The sequence below is a fragment of the Anomalospiza imberbis genome, unplaced genomic scaffold (genome assembly GCF_031753505.1).
Source record: "Anomalospiza imberbis isolate Cuckoo-Finch-1a 21T00152 unplaced genomic scaffold, ASM3175350v1 scaffold_53, whole genome shotgun sequence".
Lineage (NCBI taxonomy): Eukaryota > Metazoa > Chordata > Aves > Passeriformes > Viduidae > Anomalospiza > Anomalospiza imberbis.
Window position 1 is genome coordinate 720,265 of NW_027100141.1, and position 16,628 is coordinate 736,892.

The 16,628-nt window shown below is 56.0% G+C and overlaps 2 protein-coding genes across 2 annotated transcripts in view; both read right to left on the minus strand.

Annotated features, from left to right (window-relative positions):
* Positions 1-16,628, minus strand: part of LOC137467193 (zinc finger protein 850-like) — a 528,258-nt gene that overhangs the window by 466,739 nt on the left and 44,891 nt on the right. The gene's annotated exons all lie outside the window — the stretch shown is intronic.
* Positions 2,753-13,186, minus strand: LOC137467180 (serine/threonine-protein kinase pim-1-like). The gene is made up of 5 exons (XM_068178722.1): positions 13,167-13,186; positions 5,787-6,012; positions 5,518-5,568; positions 4,656-5,313; positions 2,753-2,766 (listed from the first exon to the last, which is right to left on the minus strand). Exons 1-5 carry the CDS (start codon positions 13,184-13,186, stop codon positions 2,753-2,755), a joined length of 969 nt encoding a protein of 322 aa, XP_068034823.1.

Sequence of the window (16,628 nt, forward strand, 5' to 3'; positions counted from 1 at the left end):
GAGCCTGGGTCAGAGCAAGACTTGCCATCTGGGGAGTCAGGACAAGACTCGCCATCCGGGGAAGAGCTGCCGGCTTGCAAGGTACAGAGGCTGCACTTAAGGGTCAGATTATGGAAAGCGAAGTAGCTCTTCAATTACTTACAGAAACGTGATTTAGCTGACATAGATTTAGATAAAGATCCACCAGCTTTGTACACCTATGGTCGGGCTCAAGGCTTATTTAAAGCCTCGGGGGATCTCTTTGATGAGAAAGAGTGGCGTGGATTAGAGAACATTCTTTAGTTTAAGGTGATTGATGATGATAAGGCTGCCTGAAAGCTAATGAGGTCGTGGCGCTCAGTCATAAATTGTTTGCAGAAGTATCAAGCAGAAAAGAAAGTTGCTGCTGTTGCTACTGCCACTTTAGAAGGGGTTAAACCAGGAATGCATTCTTTAGAGGTTGATTACAATCCTATTCCTCCAGTAAGAAATATTATGGAAATTAAGAGCAGATCGAGTGATAAGCAACCTACTGCTCCCCCTGCTTTTAATCCTGCCTTTAATGCTGCTCAGTCAGACACAGATCCCCTCCCTGGGAATGAACAATCAGTAATAAATGGTGAAAGACTTCCACAGGCTAAAAGAAAGCAGCTGCAGGATGAAACTGTTCAGAACAGCCACAAAAGAGTTTTAGTGACATCTGCTAGTAATCCTTTAAAGCAAGAACATCCTAAAAATGTACCAGGAATACACAGAATGAATTGGTTGAGTATCCAAAAAGAAGCAATAAGTAATAAAGATTATGACGTGTTCTACTATTACTGACATAAATTGCCAAGCTTTTCCTGTTGCTTATACACCGAATGCAGGAGGGGGAGAAACAACCAATTATCATCCTGTGGATTGGAAATTGCTTTCACAATTGAGAGCCACAGTTAATGACTGTGGGCTACACGGGGAACCTGCAAAGCAAATGCTTAATTACATATGGAGCTCAGGTTTGCTTCTTCCAGAAGATATTAAGGGCATCATGAGAATGATTATGACACAGTCTCAGTTGATGCTGTGGTAGGCTCATTTGCATGAATTATGTAATCATTTTGCTGAAACTCTACGACAACAGAATGACCCTTTATTTGGGGTAACTGTTGAGCAATTAATGGGTGTTGGGCAATTCACTACAATTGAAATGCAGGCACAAGTAGGGGCTAAAGTATGAAAAGCTACCATACCATTAACTATAGAAGCAATCTCCAAGGTTAGGACAAACCCAGTATCTCCTTCTTCTATGTCTATTAAGCAAGGCAGAAATGAGCTTTTTACTTCCTTTGTGGATTGGGTGACCGAAGCTATTAATTTAGCTGATGTACAGGACTTTATGAAGAGAACCCTATTACGACAGTGTGTTTTAGAAAATTGTAATACCTCTACTAGAAGTATTCTTAACACAATGAGCATTGATGCAACAGTGGAGGAAATGCTCTGTGTGCTCCCCGTGAACCTCAGTTCTGGGACCACTGTCTGCCCCAGGCTTCAGGGGCTGGGCTCTGCCCTGGGGCCATCCTGCAGGGACAGCTGCAAACAGGGAGCATTCCCTTGCCACAAAGAGCCAAGCCAGGGCTGCAGGGCAGCTGCTCCAGCCCGGACTGCACTGCTGAGTGCTGTGCTCTGGGGCTGGGGCTCCCCGCACAGGGGACTGGACTGGTGTGCCACAGGAGACTGGGAAGCTGCAGCTTCAGCCTGAGGTGGGTGCGTGGGCTGGGAAGAGTGGGGAGGCTCAAGGGGATTCACAGAGCTCATCCTGCTGCAAGGACAAGAAAAATGGGAGTGGGAACTCAGCAGTGAGGAGAGCTGAGGGCTGGAGAGCAGCTCTGAATGACACTAAAATCCCACTGGACCTCTGAGACATTGCTGCTCCTCAGCCAGTGACAGGCTGAGTCCCTAAGCCTGGGGTTTGGCCTTTCTCATGGTGAGAGGCACCAAGGAATGCAACAGTGTGATGGAGACTGCCATGGGCTGGGAACTCACTGGGGGAAAAGAGGGAGCAGTTGGGAAGTAAAAGGCAGGTGGAGGAGAGAACTGTTCAGAGAAAGACTGAGCTACAGCTTGAGCAGGCTGCAAAATGTCATCTGGGGTCATCCCAGATTGATTTCATTTCAAAAGTTAAGGAACAAGTTTATTTTGGGGTGGTGTCATGTTTTCCCTGGGAGGTGTACACTCCACACACTTGAGCCGTGTTGCTGAAATGCTCAAGCAGGTCTGTGCTGCAGGTCACCCCATTTCTTCTTTGGCTGATTGTGGCCCAGTGCTGAGCTCCAGCAGAGCCCTAGCAGAGCCCAGAGCAGCCTCAGCACCCGCAGAGCCCGGCTGCAAGGAGAGAAACCAGAAAGCGCCCGTCAGCTGAAGGCTCCTCTCCCCTTGTCCCAGCCGCCCGCGGTGCCCAGGCCATGCTGGCCGTGCCCAGAGCTGTGCCCAGAGCTGCCCATCCCTGCTGCCTTTGGGAGCAGAGCAGGAGGGCAGGACATGTGCCCAGCCTGCAGCCAGCCACGGCACATCCAGCCCTCAGCAGCTGCCCAGAGCAGGATGCTCCTGTGCTCGCTGCCATCTCCCCAAAGCTCTGATCCCACCATGCCAAGCAGACGGGACCCACCTGACGCCATCCCCCGCTGGAAGAAAAGCTGGTCCCAAACCATGTCCTCATCCTTCTCCAAGGGCACGGCCCATCCACGCCACAGCTGCTCCCAAGCACTTCCCCATCCAGACTGGACCCCAGCTAGAATGGTTCATCTAGAAAAACAAACAACAAATTATTGAAAATAAATTACAGAGGGGAACAAGAAAAAAGGTCAAAAATCATATTACTGTCAGGGACTTGAGGAAAGCCCAACCCCTGCATGCCAGGGAAAAACCCACCCACAGGTGAGGGAAGCCCAGGCTTTCTCCCTTCCACCCTGCACTGCCCCCCAAAATAACGGTGATCCCAAAGCAAACAGGGGCAGTGGAGCAGCCCAAGCCCTTCCTTGCCTGCAAAGCAAAGCAGCCCCTGCACAGGTTCTGGAGTCCCACCTCTGCTCCCACCATGGGGGTTTGTTTCTGTCGGGCTGGCTGCCCCAGCCCCAGCCCGGGGCACGGTGGGTGCTGGGGGCTGTTGGCAGGGCCAGGAGCCCACTCCCATTTCATCACCACCCCAGCCCATCCCCCAGCCCTGCCAAAAGCAGCCTGGCAGCCGACTGAAGGATCAGCTGCATCCGCCCCATCAAAGGGGGAACCTTTGGTTCCTGGCCAGGCTGTGCAATGCCCAAATCTGGGAGCATCCCCCTGCGTGTGGACTCACCTGCAAATTCCCTGTAGAGCCTGGCTTTGGAGAAGGTGCCAGAATCGAAGTCCATCATCCTCAGCTGCCGGTGACCAGGTGGAGGAAGAGGTTGTCATCCTTGATGTCGTCCTCGCTGTCCCCAGCAGCAGCAGCCCCACCTGGTACAGCTTCTCCAGGGGCTCCTTCTCCTTCCCTGGGGGTGAGCCCAGGCTGTCAGGGTTCTGCCCAGGGCCCAGAGCTGTCAGGGAACCAGGACAAGCAAAACCAGCTCAGATGGCAGCCACCAGTGCTGGGCAGAGCAGCTCAGCTCCAGCACAAGGGCTGCGTGTTCCCATCTGATGACCCCTGGGCAGTGACACAGGCAGGACAAAATGTCTGGGTTCCTTTGCTTCTGATTGCCAAGGCATGTGTGGAGCTGCAACTTACCAGGGCCTTGCATCAAAGTGTGCCTGTGGTTCTCTCCCTTCTTCTAGGGCCGATCAATATCCTGCAGCCAGGGATCACATAACAGCTCTTCTAACGAGGGCCTGTCCGAGTGCAGCATGGATAAACACCGCCTGATCACATCTTGGCACTCTGGGCAGAGAAACCAGAACCCGCCGGTCAGCTGGAGAAGGCTCCTGTTGGCTTTGCCCCACTATTCCCGTGCCCAGGCCATGCTGGATGTGCTCAGAGCTGGGCCTAAACTCCCCCATCAATTCCCTGTTTTGGAGGAGAGCAGGAGAGCAGGACATGTGCCACCTCCTCAGCAGCTGCCAGAGCGGGATGCTCACGAGCTGCTGCTGTCTCCCAGCACTGGCATTGCCCCCGTGGCCAGAGATGAGGATCCACCTTGAGAGAGCCGTCGTGGCAGCGAGAGCTGATGGTCCCAGCTGATGTTCTGGCTCCTCCTGAAAGGGTGCTCCCCGCAGACCATCTGGTGCAGCAGGATGCCCAGGGACCAGATGGTAGCTGGCTTGCCGTAGTAAAATCGAAAGTGGGTCCATTCTGGGGGCCTGTATGACCGTGTTCCTGTGGAATACAGATGGGGTTCATCAGGGGGATGCTGCTGCTCCCAGAGCCTGGCCCCAGCATCCCTGGGCGTGTGGGGGCTGCCCCAGTGGCACACGGGGTGACCGCTGCCCTCTCGCCAGCACCTGGGACTTGTGTACAGACTCGGGGTTGGAAAAGAAGCCACTGGGGTTGGAAGAGGGCAGCAGAAGTCCTGGCAAGGCCTGACCATGAGGAGGAAAAACCCACCCAGTGCTTGGGAAAACCATGCCTTCATCCTCCCTGCCTGCACTGCCCAAAAACATCATGAATCCAAAACAAACCAGGTGAGTGGAGCAGTCCAAGCCCTTTGTCACCTGCACACCAAACCGGCTGGGACACAGGTTACGGCCTCCCTCTCTGCTACCCCCACCCACCCGTGTTTTTGTTGGGCTGGCTGCCCCAGCCCCAGCCCCAGTCCTGGGCAGAGTGGTGGGCAAAGGCTGCCAGCAGGGCTGGAAGCTGGCTCCCCACCCAGCCCTGCTCAAATGCAACTCAGCTGAAATCTCAGTGCCATGAAGGGCAGCAAAAGGGAGAATCCCCGCTGCCACACCCAGCTTGGGCTGTGAGATGTTGGGCCATGAGATGCCAGGACCGAGAGCACACCCCTGCATGGGCTCACCTGCAAAGCGAGTGTAGGCTGTGTCTTGCAGGTAGGTGCCACAGCCAAAGTCGATCAATTTGGCCTGCCCAGTGGCCAGGTCAACCAGGATGTTCCCTGGTTTGATGTCCCTGTGCAGGACCCCGCAGCTGGTGCAGTGCTGCACGGCCTCCAGCACCTGGCGGAACAGATCCCGCGCCACCTCCTCGGACAGGAACCCCCGTGCCCGAATGAAATGGTGCAGGTCCTGAGAGCACTCTGGGCGTTCCAGCACGATCAAGATGTCGTTGGGGAGCTCAAGCCACTCCAGCAGCTGGACGACACCGGGGAAGCCAGTGGAGACCTTCTCCAGCAGCACGATCTCCAGGGGTGCGCTGGTGCCGTCGGGCTGCGGGAGGAGCACGATGCCATCAGTGGGGCTGATGCCATGCCGGGGGTCAGGAACTCCTCACCCAGCCCGGGATGCCCTTCGCCCTGCGCTGGCCCCACGCCCGCTCTCCCTTGAGGTGTCCTGGTGGCTCCCACCCTGCCGGGCCTCGGCTCATCCCCGCCCGGCACGGCCCGGCTTCTGCCGCTGGCCCCGCTTACTCACCAGCTCGCCCCAGTGCCGGACGCGGTTCCTTGGCACCCTTTTGATGGCCACCTGCAAGCCAAGAGCAGCAGCAGGCTGAGCTCACCACCCACCCTGCGCAGCCCCAGCTCCATCGCCATCCTCCTCCCCCTTCTCCTCCTCCCCCTCCTCCTCCGCCCCCTCCTCCTCCTCTTCCCCCCCCCATCCCCTCCTCCTCCCTCTACTCCTCCTCCTCCCGTTCCCCTCCTCCTCCTCCTCCTCCTCCGCCCGCCGCCGGCCCCGCCGCTCACCGGGGCGCCGTCCGAGCGCCGCGTGGCCGCGAAGACGCTGCCGAAGCCGCCGCTGCCCAGCAGCGAACCCAGCCGGTACCGCTCCTGCAGGGCCTCCGGCGCCTTCCCTGCGGGCGGGACGCGGCTGTCAGCGCTCGGCCCGGGGCCAGGAGCGGCCCCCGAGCGCCCCCCGACCGCCCCGGGCCGGCCCTCCCCAGGCGTTCGCTCCCGGCAACGGGACAGCGGCGGCTCGGGGGCGGCGGCCGCGCTGCCGAGCGGCGGAGCTCGGGCCGGGGAAGCCGCAGCGGAGGCGGCGGCAGCGGCCGCGCCGCGTGTGTCCTCCGCGGGGCCCGGGAGGAGCCGGGGCCGGGGCCAGGCTCGGGCCAGGCGGAGCCAGAGGGAGGCGATGCCGCCCCAGCCCCAGGCACCGATGCCCGCCCAGAAGCGCCACCGCCAGCACGGCCAGAGCCGGGCGGAGGCGAGACCCCGGCGGGACGGCCGGGGGCAGGGATGGGGCAGCCCCGCCCGGAGCCGGGGGCGGGCCGGGGGCATGGCCCGGCCGGGAATGGGGAGAGAGAGACTGGGAGAGGAGGGGACAGCGGGAAAGGGAGAGCAGGAGACGGTGCAGGACAGCGGGAGAGGGAGAGGAGAATCAAGAGGGAGTCTCTGCTTTGGCTGCTGCTGCTGCTGCTGCTGCTGCTGCTGCTGCTGCTGCTGCTGCCGCCGCCGCTGCTGCTGCTGCTGCAACTGAAGCTCCGGGGCCGTTTGTCCCCGTGTCCGTTTTTCCGTTGCCCGCTCACCCCCACGCCCAGCCCCCCGCTCCCCGGGGGCAGCCCCTGAGCCTGTCCAAACACGGGAACTTTGCCCTGTTCAGCCCAGACCCAGAGTCTGGACTCCTGCATGGGGGCAGAGGTATCTCCTCGGTCGCTGCTGTGCATTGTCCCCGCTGAGTATCAAACCCTGTCGGGGCACATTCCTTGGCTGGAGGGTTCCCTGGTCCTGGTCCTGCACTTATGGCTCCAGTGTTGCTTTCCAGCAAAAACAGGAAGGCAAACTGTGTAGCTCATGGTACTTTAGAGTGTCTAGAACTCGCTAAGTCACTGATCTTAGAGGTGAGATGCATTTGGAATTAATGGGATGGAGAAGTAGTGCAAGATGGAAAAAGGGAGCAGAGAAATAAATAGAGGAAAACATCTTGGACTGTTTCTTTCAATTTTCATTTCACTTCTGGAAAGCTGTTTCAGTTTTCCAGGAATCTTTTCCACAGTCCTGTTTGCTCTTCTCAAGAACCTTTCCTGGAGAACCAGGTTGAGCTCTTGTCACAAGATGTGCCACCAACTGCAGCTTCTCTTGGCTTTCCACAGCGTGAGTGCAGCAGGACTCTTGCAGCAGAGCAGGACAAAGGTTTGGAGAACTTGACAGCTTGTCCTTTCTCTTCCTGGAGAGCTGGGGAGTTGTGCCATTGGTGAGGTTTTCATTGTGACTGTTCCAGCCTTGGGAAACAGGAGGTGGAACCAGGACTTGTTAGGGAATACAAGCCTGACTGAATGCAGAGAAGGAATCTCCAGAGCCCGCAGCCAGAAATGGAGAGTTGTGTGATAATCATTCCCACATCTCCATGGACACCTGGAAAGTGATCTAGAACATGAAAATGGGACAGAGGGGGTTTGTTTCTCTGTTCAGTTTGGGTGATTCTACATCTCCTGTGCTGGTATAAATCAAGAGCACAGTCAGTTCATGAAAAGCACCAGAACAGGCTGGACCTCTGAGAGTAGGTGACGGAATGGATTTGAAAAGGAGAAATGCAGGGAATGACTTGGTGGACTTTGTCTGGAAGAAGGGTATTTTTTTCTAATTATTTCTAGTCCATTGCTTCTGCTTTTGTCCTTCTTACAAGGCCATTTACATCCCAGATTCCTCATGAAATGAGATCCCTGAGCTTCTGGAACTGCCTGAAAGATGCCCTGTTCTTGCAGGGACACTCAGGCTGAAGCAGGAATCAATTTTGAAGCAATTGTATTAAACAAAAACCAGTTCTTAAGCAGAGATTGATGTCGCTCCCCCCGACCAACCACCATGGGCAAATCTCTGGCTCAGCCTGGAGCAGTGACCTTGAGGGGTGTCCGCACTGCAGGGAGGAATCTCCACAGCCTCCAAGAAGTGAAATGTCAGGAGACACTGCCATTAAAATTTGGGATGGGGCTTTTCTAGTCTGAAGCGCTGCCCTGTCAGTCAGATGTGCCCAGGCTGGGCCAGCTCAGCAGCTCTGCAGGAGCTCTCAGTGGTGTCACTTGGTTGTTCCTTTCTCTGGGGATTTTTCCAGCCCTGCCACAGCTTCAGCTCCCTCTGAGGATGTGGAACTTTGGGATGGAGGAGTCAGGCTGGTTTCAGCATTATTCACCCCAACAGCAGCGTGACCCCCCTCCTTCATTTCCCACTGGGGCTTTGCAAACAGGGCCTTGCAGGAGTGGTTTGAGCCCATTGCAGGCAGAGCCTCCTGCTCCAGCAGGAACTGCCTTTCCTGTGCCAGGAGCAGGGCAGGTCCCGCTGCAGGAAAAGCCCCAGGCCAGCCCCAGCACAGGGAAGGCCTCGGGCACAAGGGCAGAGTGCCATGCTGGGAGCTGTGCCAGGGAGAGCCTGAGGCACCAAAGGCGCCTTGGCAGCAGCAGCTGCTTGCAGGGCATGGCCAGAAGCCTCCCTTGGCAAGCCGGCCTGGTGGCCAGCACTGCAGAGCTGCTGCCTCAGGGCTCATTTCTGGCTGGGCTCTGCCCCAGCCCACAGAGTGTGACCTCAGCCCTGACTCTGCCACGGCCCTTGTGCCTGAGCCCTGCAAAGCCCAAAGTTCACCTGTGCCCCCCTGGCTGTGCCAGCCCCTGGGGCAGGGGGAGGAAAGGCAGAGGAGGGGCTGGGTTTGGCTGTGGGATGTGGGGTCCAGCAGAGACCATGAGGAGTCGAGGCAGTGGATGGAGTGCACTGAGCAGCCCCTTCTGCCCATGCAGTCCTGGAATGGTTTGGGTGGGAAGAGCTCTGCAGTGCTCATCTCATCCAAACCCCGCCATGAGCAGGGACATCTTTCACCAGATCAGGTTGTTCAGAGCCCTGTCCCAGCTGGACTTGAATGTTTCCAGGGACGGGGCACTGACCACCTCCCTGGGAACCTGTCCTGGTGTATCACCAATGTCATCATCAAACATTTCCTCCTTATCTGTTCTTATCTGAACCTCCTTTCCTTTAGTTTAAAACCACCCCCCTTTGTCCCGTTGTGACAGGCCCTACTAAAACCTCTGTCCACCCTTGTATTCCCAATGAGCCGGGTTTCCATGGCAACTGCCAGGACAGGTGACCCAGGTGTCACCCCCAGTGAGGGCTGCCATGGAAACAGTGCCCAGCACTGCCCCTTTCTGTTGGGCTGACCTGGCCTTTGGCCCTGGCCCTGGCGTTTGCTGCTGGTTCCGCGGCACCTGACCGGCCAGCGCGGCACAGGGCAGGTGGCCATGGCACAAGCCCCCAGCAAGGGATCCCCTCTGGCTCTGGGCAGTGACAGCAGCCCTGAGCAAGGGGCCAGGGCAGGTTTCCATGGCGAGCAACCATCACAACGGCTCCAGGAGCAGAGTGACTCTTGCCAAGGAACTTTGCCTTGCTGTCACTTAATATTAAATCTGTTTTTTGCTGATCCTTTGCTGGGGCTTTTTTCAGCGCTCTCAAGCCCTCGTTGGTAACAGGGTGAAGGAGCCCTGGCCCTGGCTCTGGCCCTGGGGGACACGAGGACGCTGCCGGGGGGTCCCTGTCCCCCTGTCCCACCCCCCACAGCCCCAGCCCCCGTCCCCGTGTCAGGCTCTGGGGTCGATCTCGTGGAACATCCTCTGGGGGAGGCTGCGGCGCCGGGGGCGGGGGGACCCGGGAGGACAGGGGACCCTGCTGTTCACGAGCAGCGTTGGACTTCTCTGGGGGAACTGGGAGCTGGGGCCGGGGTGGAGTGACCTCCCCAGTGACCTCACACAGCCCCTGTGAGGTCACACAACCCCTGTGATGTCACACACAGCCCCTGTGATGTCACAAAGCTGCCCTGTAATGTCACACAGCCCACTCTGAGATGTAACAGGCCACCTGTGAATTCATAGAGGTGTCCTGTGAGGTCACACCCTGCTCTTTGAGGTCCCAGTCTGCTCTGTGATGTCACAAAATCTGCCCTGTGATGTCACAGCCCAGCCTGTGATGTCACAGACGCCCTGTGATGTCATAGCCAGCTCTATGATGTCACAGCCACCTTTGTGATGTTATGCAGCCTTGCTGTGATGTCACAGCCTGCTCTGTGATTTCACAGTCAGCTCTGTGATGTCACAACCCACTCTGTATTGTCTCAGCCTTCTATGTGACATCACACAGCTGCTCTGTGATGTCACAGAGCCCTTTTCTATGATGGCAGAGTCTTCTCTGCGGCCTCACAGCCCGTTCTGTGATGTCACACAGCCAGCCTGTAATGTCACAGCCGACTTTGTGACATCACAACCTCCTTGATGATGTCACAGCCTGCTCTGTGATGTCACAGCCTGCTCTGTGATGGCAGAACTCACTTAGCATGTCACACAGCACCTCTGTGGGCGCACAGATCCACCCTGTGATGTCACAACACCTTCAGTGATGGAACACAGCCACCCTATAATGTCACAGCACACTCTTTGTCCTCACAGCTTGCTCTGCTCTGTGATGTCATACAGGCATGCTGTGATGTCACAGCCTGCTCTGTGATGTCACATAATAAACCAGGGATGTCACAGCCAACTATATGATGTCACAACCTGGTCTGTGATGTCACACAATCACAGAATCACAGAATTGTTGGGTTGGAAGGGACGTTCAAGATCATCAAGTCCAACCCATGCCCTAACACCACCTCAGCTAAACCATGGCACTGAGTGCCACATCCAGTCTTTTTTTAAACACATCCCAGGATGGTGACTCCACCACCTCCCTGGACAGACAATTCCAGGAATTTATCACCCTTTCCATAAAAAAAATTTTTCCTAGTATCCAACCTAAATTTCCCTTGGTGCAGCATAAGACAATGTCCCCAGGTCCTGTCAGTTGCTGTGAGGAGAAAGAGACCGACCCCACCTGACTGCAACCACCATCAGGAAGCTGTAGAGTAATAAGGCCACCCCTGAGTCATCTCCAAGCGAAACAACCCCAGCTCCCTCAGTCGTTCTTCACAGGACTTGTGCTCCAGACCCCTCACCAGCCTTGTTGTCCTTCTCTGGACATGCTCCAACCCCTCCATGTCCTTCCCAAATTGAGGAGCCCAGAACTGGACACAGCACTCGAGGAACGGTGCCACTACAGGGGAAGAATGCCAAGAACACCAGTGCCAAGTACAGTGGAAGAATGACCTCCCTGCTCCTGCTGGCCACACCATTCCTGATCCAGGCCAGGAGCCATTGGCCTTCTTGGCCACCTGGGCACACTGCTGGCTCATGTCCAGCCTGCTGTCGACCAGTGCCCCCAGGTCCCTTTCTGCCTGGGCACTGTCCAGCCACGCCGTCCCCAGCCTAGAGCAGTGCAGGGGGTTATTGTGGCCAAAATGCAGGACTTGGCACTAGGACTGATTAAACTTCATCTTACTGGAATCTTCCATCTATCCAGCTGTTCCAGGTGTTCCTGCAGAGCCCTCCTACCTTCCAACAGATGGACACATGCTCCAAGTTTAGTGTCATCTGCAGATTTACTAATGAAAAGCTCAATCCCCTCATCCATGTGGTCAATAAAAATATTGAACAGAGCTGGCCCAGCACAGAGCCCTGAGGGACAGCACTGGTGACTGTCCCCAGCTGGAAGCAGCACCGCTCACCACCACTCTTTGGGCCGGCCATCCAGCCAGTCCTGAACCCAGCACAGAGTGCTCCTGTCCCAGCCGTGGGCTGCAGCTTTTCCAGGAGTGTGCTGTGGGAGACAGTGCCAAAGGCCTTGCTGGAGTCCAAATAGACACATCCACAGCCTGTCCTGCATCCACCAGGAGGGTCACCTGGTCATGAAAGGAGACCAGGTTCATCAAACACGACCTAGCCCTCCTAAACCCCTGCTGGCTGGGTCTGACACCCTGGCCATCCTGGAAGTGCTGTGTGATGACACTCAGTCTAAACTGTTCCATGACCTTACCACGTACTGAGGTCAGGCTGACTGGCCTGGAATTATCAGGATCCTCCTTCCCACCCTTGCTGTGAATGGGTGTCACATTGAGCAGCTTCCAGTCATCTGGGACCTCACCAGTGAGCCAGGACTGCTGGTAAATGATGGAGAGCGGCTTGGCAAGCTCATCTGCCAGCTCCCTCGTCACCCTGGCCTGGATCCCATCTGATCCCAGAGATTTATGAACATCCAAGCAGCTCAGCAGGTCTCTGATGGCCTCCTCTTGGATAACGGGTGCACCATTCTGCTCCCTGACACCATCTACCAGGCTAGGAGGACAGTTGTCCTGAAGGCAAATTGTTTTCTCACTAAAAACTGAGGCAAAAAATGGCGTTAAGCACCTCTGCCTTCTCCTCGTCTTCAGCTATTAAATTCCCTTCCACATCTAATCAAGAACAATGGTTGGTCTTACCCTTCCATTTACCATTGATATATTTGTAAAAATATTTTTTATTATCCTTTACAAAAGCTGCCATTTTAAGTTCAAACTGAGGTTTGGCTTCCCTAATTTCTTTCCTACATGCCCTAACAAGGCCCGTAAATACTTCCTGAGAGACCTGACCCTCCTTCCAAAGATGATACATCCTCTTTTTATTCCTAAGTTCCTTCAAAACCTCATTGCCCATCCAGGCTAGATGTTTGACTTGTCGATTCGTCTTTGGGCACACAGGGACAGTCTCTTCCTGTGCCCTCAAATCTCTGAAACACACCCCTTTTCCTGAACTCCTTTGTTTTCAAGGGCTGCTTCCCAAGGAATTCTCTGATTAAGTCTCCTGAGCAGGCCAAAGTCTGCCCTCCAAAGTCCAATGTAAATGTCATATTAGTGTTCCTTCTGACTTCACCAAATATTGAGAACTCTATAATTTCATGATCACGGTGCCCCAAGTGACCTCCACCCACCACATCTCCCACCAGCCCATCTCTATTCACAAACAACAGATCTAACATAGTCCCTATCCTGGTGGGCTCACTCACCAGATGCAGTAAAGTTGTTCTCCATACAGTCTAAAAATTTCCTGGACTGCCTCTTTTCTGCTGTATTGAGTCCCCAGCAGATGTCTAGCAGATTGAAGTCACCTACAAGAACAAGGGCTGATGATCCAGAAACATTCTCGAGCTGCTTGAAAAATAACCTGTCTACCACTTTTTCCTGGTTGGGTGGACGATAACAGACTCCCAGTAGGATGTCAGCCTTGTTGGCCTTCCCTTAATTCTCACCCATAGACATTCAGCTCCATCTTCATAAATTTCAGTACTTATGGTGTCAAAAGCCTCCCTAATGTAAAGGGCCACCCCTCCACCTCTTCTCCCTTTCCTGTCTCTCCTGAAGAGCTTGCAGCCATCCAGTGCAGTGCTCCAGCCATGTGAGTCGTCCCACCCTGTTTCTGTGATGGCAATTACATCACAGCTCTGCTGCTGCACCATGGCCTCCAGCTCTTCTTGTTTGTCACCCATGCTGTGTGCATTGGTGTACATGCACCTCAGCTGGGCTGCTGATTTCACCCCTCACTCAGGCTTACCACCCACAAGCCTGCTTCCAGACAACCCAGCTGCATCTCCCTTCCCCTTCAGACCTAGTTTAAACACCTCTCAAAAAGTTCTGCCAGTTCATGAGCTAAAATTCTTCTGCCCTTCACAGAAAGAGGGAGCCCGTCTGGTCCAAGCAGGCCAGGTGCTGTAAAAGTAGCCCCATGATTAAAGAATCCCAAATTTTTTGTTGATGACACCAACCCTTGAGCCACTCGTTGACCTCCCCTATTGCTTTCACTGTTTTTCTCAGCCTATTGTGAACTCTCCTATCGATTTCACTGTTTTTCTCAGACTCCAAAGGGACTGCGGAAAAGACTGTCTGTGCCCCTGTCCTATTAACCACCTGACCCAATGCCCTAAAGTCCCTTTTAATTGCCCTGACACTCCTCTTCTCAGTCTCATCACTGCCAGCCTGGGGTATCAGCAGTGGGCAATAATCAGAGGGCTGAATCAGCCCAGGCAGTGTGTCAGTGATGTCCTGTACCCGGGCCCCAGGGAGGCAGCAGACCTCTCTGTGGGGTGGCTCTGGTCGACATCTGGGGCCCTCTGTTCCCCTCAGGAGGGAGTCACCCACCACGATTACCCTTCTTTCCTTTTTGATGTTAGAGGTGCTGACCTGTCTCACAGATAAATCATAACTGGGAGGCTCACTGGGCAGATAATTTTCTTCTAAACCATCTGGCTGACTCTCCAGATCCAGGGGATCATACCGAATCTGAAGTGGCACCTGGCTTGGGAGAGGGGGTTGGGAGGGATTTTTATTATTATTTTTATTAATTTTATTATTACCTCCTCGAGTAGGTACCCACTCCCACTCCCCTTCATCAGCCAGGTGTCCTTCTATAGCCTGACAGTGGGAGGTGTGGGAGACAGCGGGAACCAAGGAGAGCATTGCTGCCCTGCCAGACCTCATGGAACCAAGGATCCATTGGGACACTGCAGGGCCCAAGGATCCAAGGAACTTTGTGGCACCAGAGGGACATTGTGACACTGGGAGGCCTCATGGAATCATGGACAGCATTGGGACACTCTGGGGCCTCATGGAACCGTGGTGACACCAAGTTGTCTGGGGGTGTTGATCTGCTGGAAGGCAGGAGGGCTCTGCAGGGGGACCTGGACAGGCTGGATCCAGGAACCAAATCCAACAAGGTGAGGTTTAACAAGTCCAAGTGCCGGGTCCTGCACTCTGGCCACAACAACCCCTGCAGCGCTACAGGCTGGGGACAGAGTGGCTGGACAGCAGCCAGGCAGAAAGGGACCTGCAGGGACTGATGGACAGCAGGCTGGACATGAGCCAGCCGTGTGCCCAGGTGGCCAAGAAGGCCAATGGCTCCTGGCCTGGATCAGGAATGGTGTGGCCAGCAGGACCAGGGCAGTGATTCTTCCCCTGTGCTCAGCACTGGTTGGGCAGCACCTCGAGTGCTGTGTCCAGTTCTGGGCCCTCCAATTTAGGGAGGACCTGGAGGGGCTGGAGCGTGTCCAGAGAAGGGCAACAAGGCTGGTGAAGGGTCAGGAGCACAAGTCTTGTGAGGAGCGGCTGAGGGAGCTGGTGTTGTTGATCCTGGAGAAGAGGAGGCTCAGGGGAGACAAGGCGGTGTCAGGGCACAGGTTGGACCTGATGATCTCCAAGGTCTTTTCCAGCCTTGCTGATTCTGGGATTCTCTGAAACCACCCTTGGAGCAGTTGCAGGAGGAGCCCTGGGCTGCCTCTTCAGAAGCTCCAGCAGCCCAGGTCCCTCAGCTTCTCCTCACAGCCCCAAAGCCCATCCTGTCAGTCCTGCAGAGCCTCTGCAGCCCCTCCTCACTGCCCAGAACAGGGAGCCCCACAGCCAGACACAGCAGCCCAGATGTGCCCCCCTGACCTGGGCTGCCTCTGGCAAGGGAGCAGCACGAGGCACTGCAGGAGCCTGCAGACAATTCCTGCAGCACTTGTGGGATGATCCCGCTCCCCAAGGGACGATCCCATGGTGCCAAGTCAAGAACTGGGATGGGGAGTGGGGCCAGAGAGGAAAGGGCAAACAGGGATGGGCTGTTGGCAGGGGAGGGAAGAGGGGTGAGGAAGAGAAATAAATTTGTAGGAGGAAGAGTAAAGAAAGCAAAGGTGAAGCCAAGGAAATGCTCAGGGCAGTTTGGGGGTGGCTGCCAGGCAGCCCTGGCTCTGAGCAACAGCGTCTGCAGTGGGACAGGAAACTCCCAGCTGATGGGAACAAACTTTCTGGCTGACTGCAGAGGCCAGGACAAAGCTGAGTGGTTTCCCTGGCGTCCCCCAGCCCTTCCTGGCCCCAGGGGCTGATGGCATTTGTGCTCCCTCAGGTTCATGTCCCCACAGCAGCAGCATGGGGGTGCTCCCGCCTGCTGTGTGCAATGCAAACAGGGGCTCCTGAACCAGCGCTGCCGTGGCTGTGCCTGCAAGGATGCGGCACCTGTGTGAGCTGGGGGAGAGGCCAGGGCTGCAGAGGGGGGATGTTGTTGGCAGCTCCATGAGGACGCTCTGGGACGCTGCCCTGGGCTGTCCAGCGCACTGGGGATGGATCAGCCCCTGCTCTGCTGCTCCTTCCCGTCTCCCCCAGGGCCCTTGCAGAGCACCAGCCATGCTGTTTGCCCCCAGCCTGCCCACGGCCAGCCTGGGGCTGCTCACGGGGGTTTTCTGTGCTGAGCATTGGCCTGGCCGTGTTCTTGAGAGAGCCTGGGCAAGGAGCCTGGAGCCCCCAGGCCCTGGCCTGAGGCGTCAGCGCTGCCGCAGCAGTGCCCATGGGCTGTCCCTGCTGCAGCCCCGGCACTGCCACCCCCAGGACTGTGCCTGGCCCCGAGAGCACTCAGGCCCTGCAGCAACACCAGGGCCACCAGGGCAGCGGGGCAGGGCCACGGGAGCAGCACTGGCAGCACCAAGTGCTGCTGCTGCTGGGCACAGCTGCTGTGCCAGCACTGATCTGCCCCAGCTCTGCACACAGACATTGCTGCTGCAGCTCCAGAGAAGGCAACAAAAGGGCACCTCTGCAGAAAACTTTGCTGGGAGATCCTTCAGTTCCTTAAAGCCACCAAGAGTGCAGCCGCTCATTGACACAGTCTGTGGCCACAGGGAAGGTGGAGAGAAACAAAATGAGAAATGGCACAAACAGTGACATTTTCTTGTGGTCAATTTCAAAAAAGT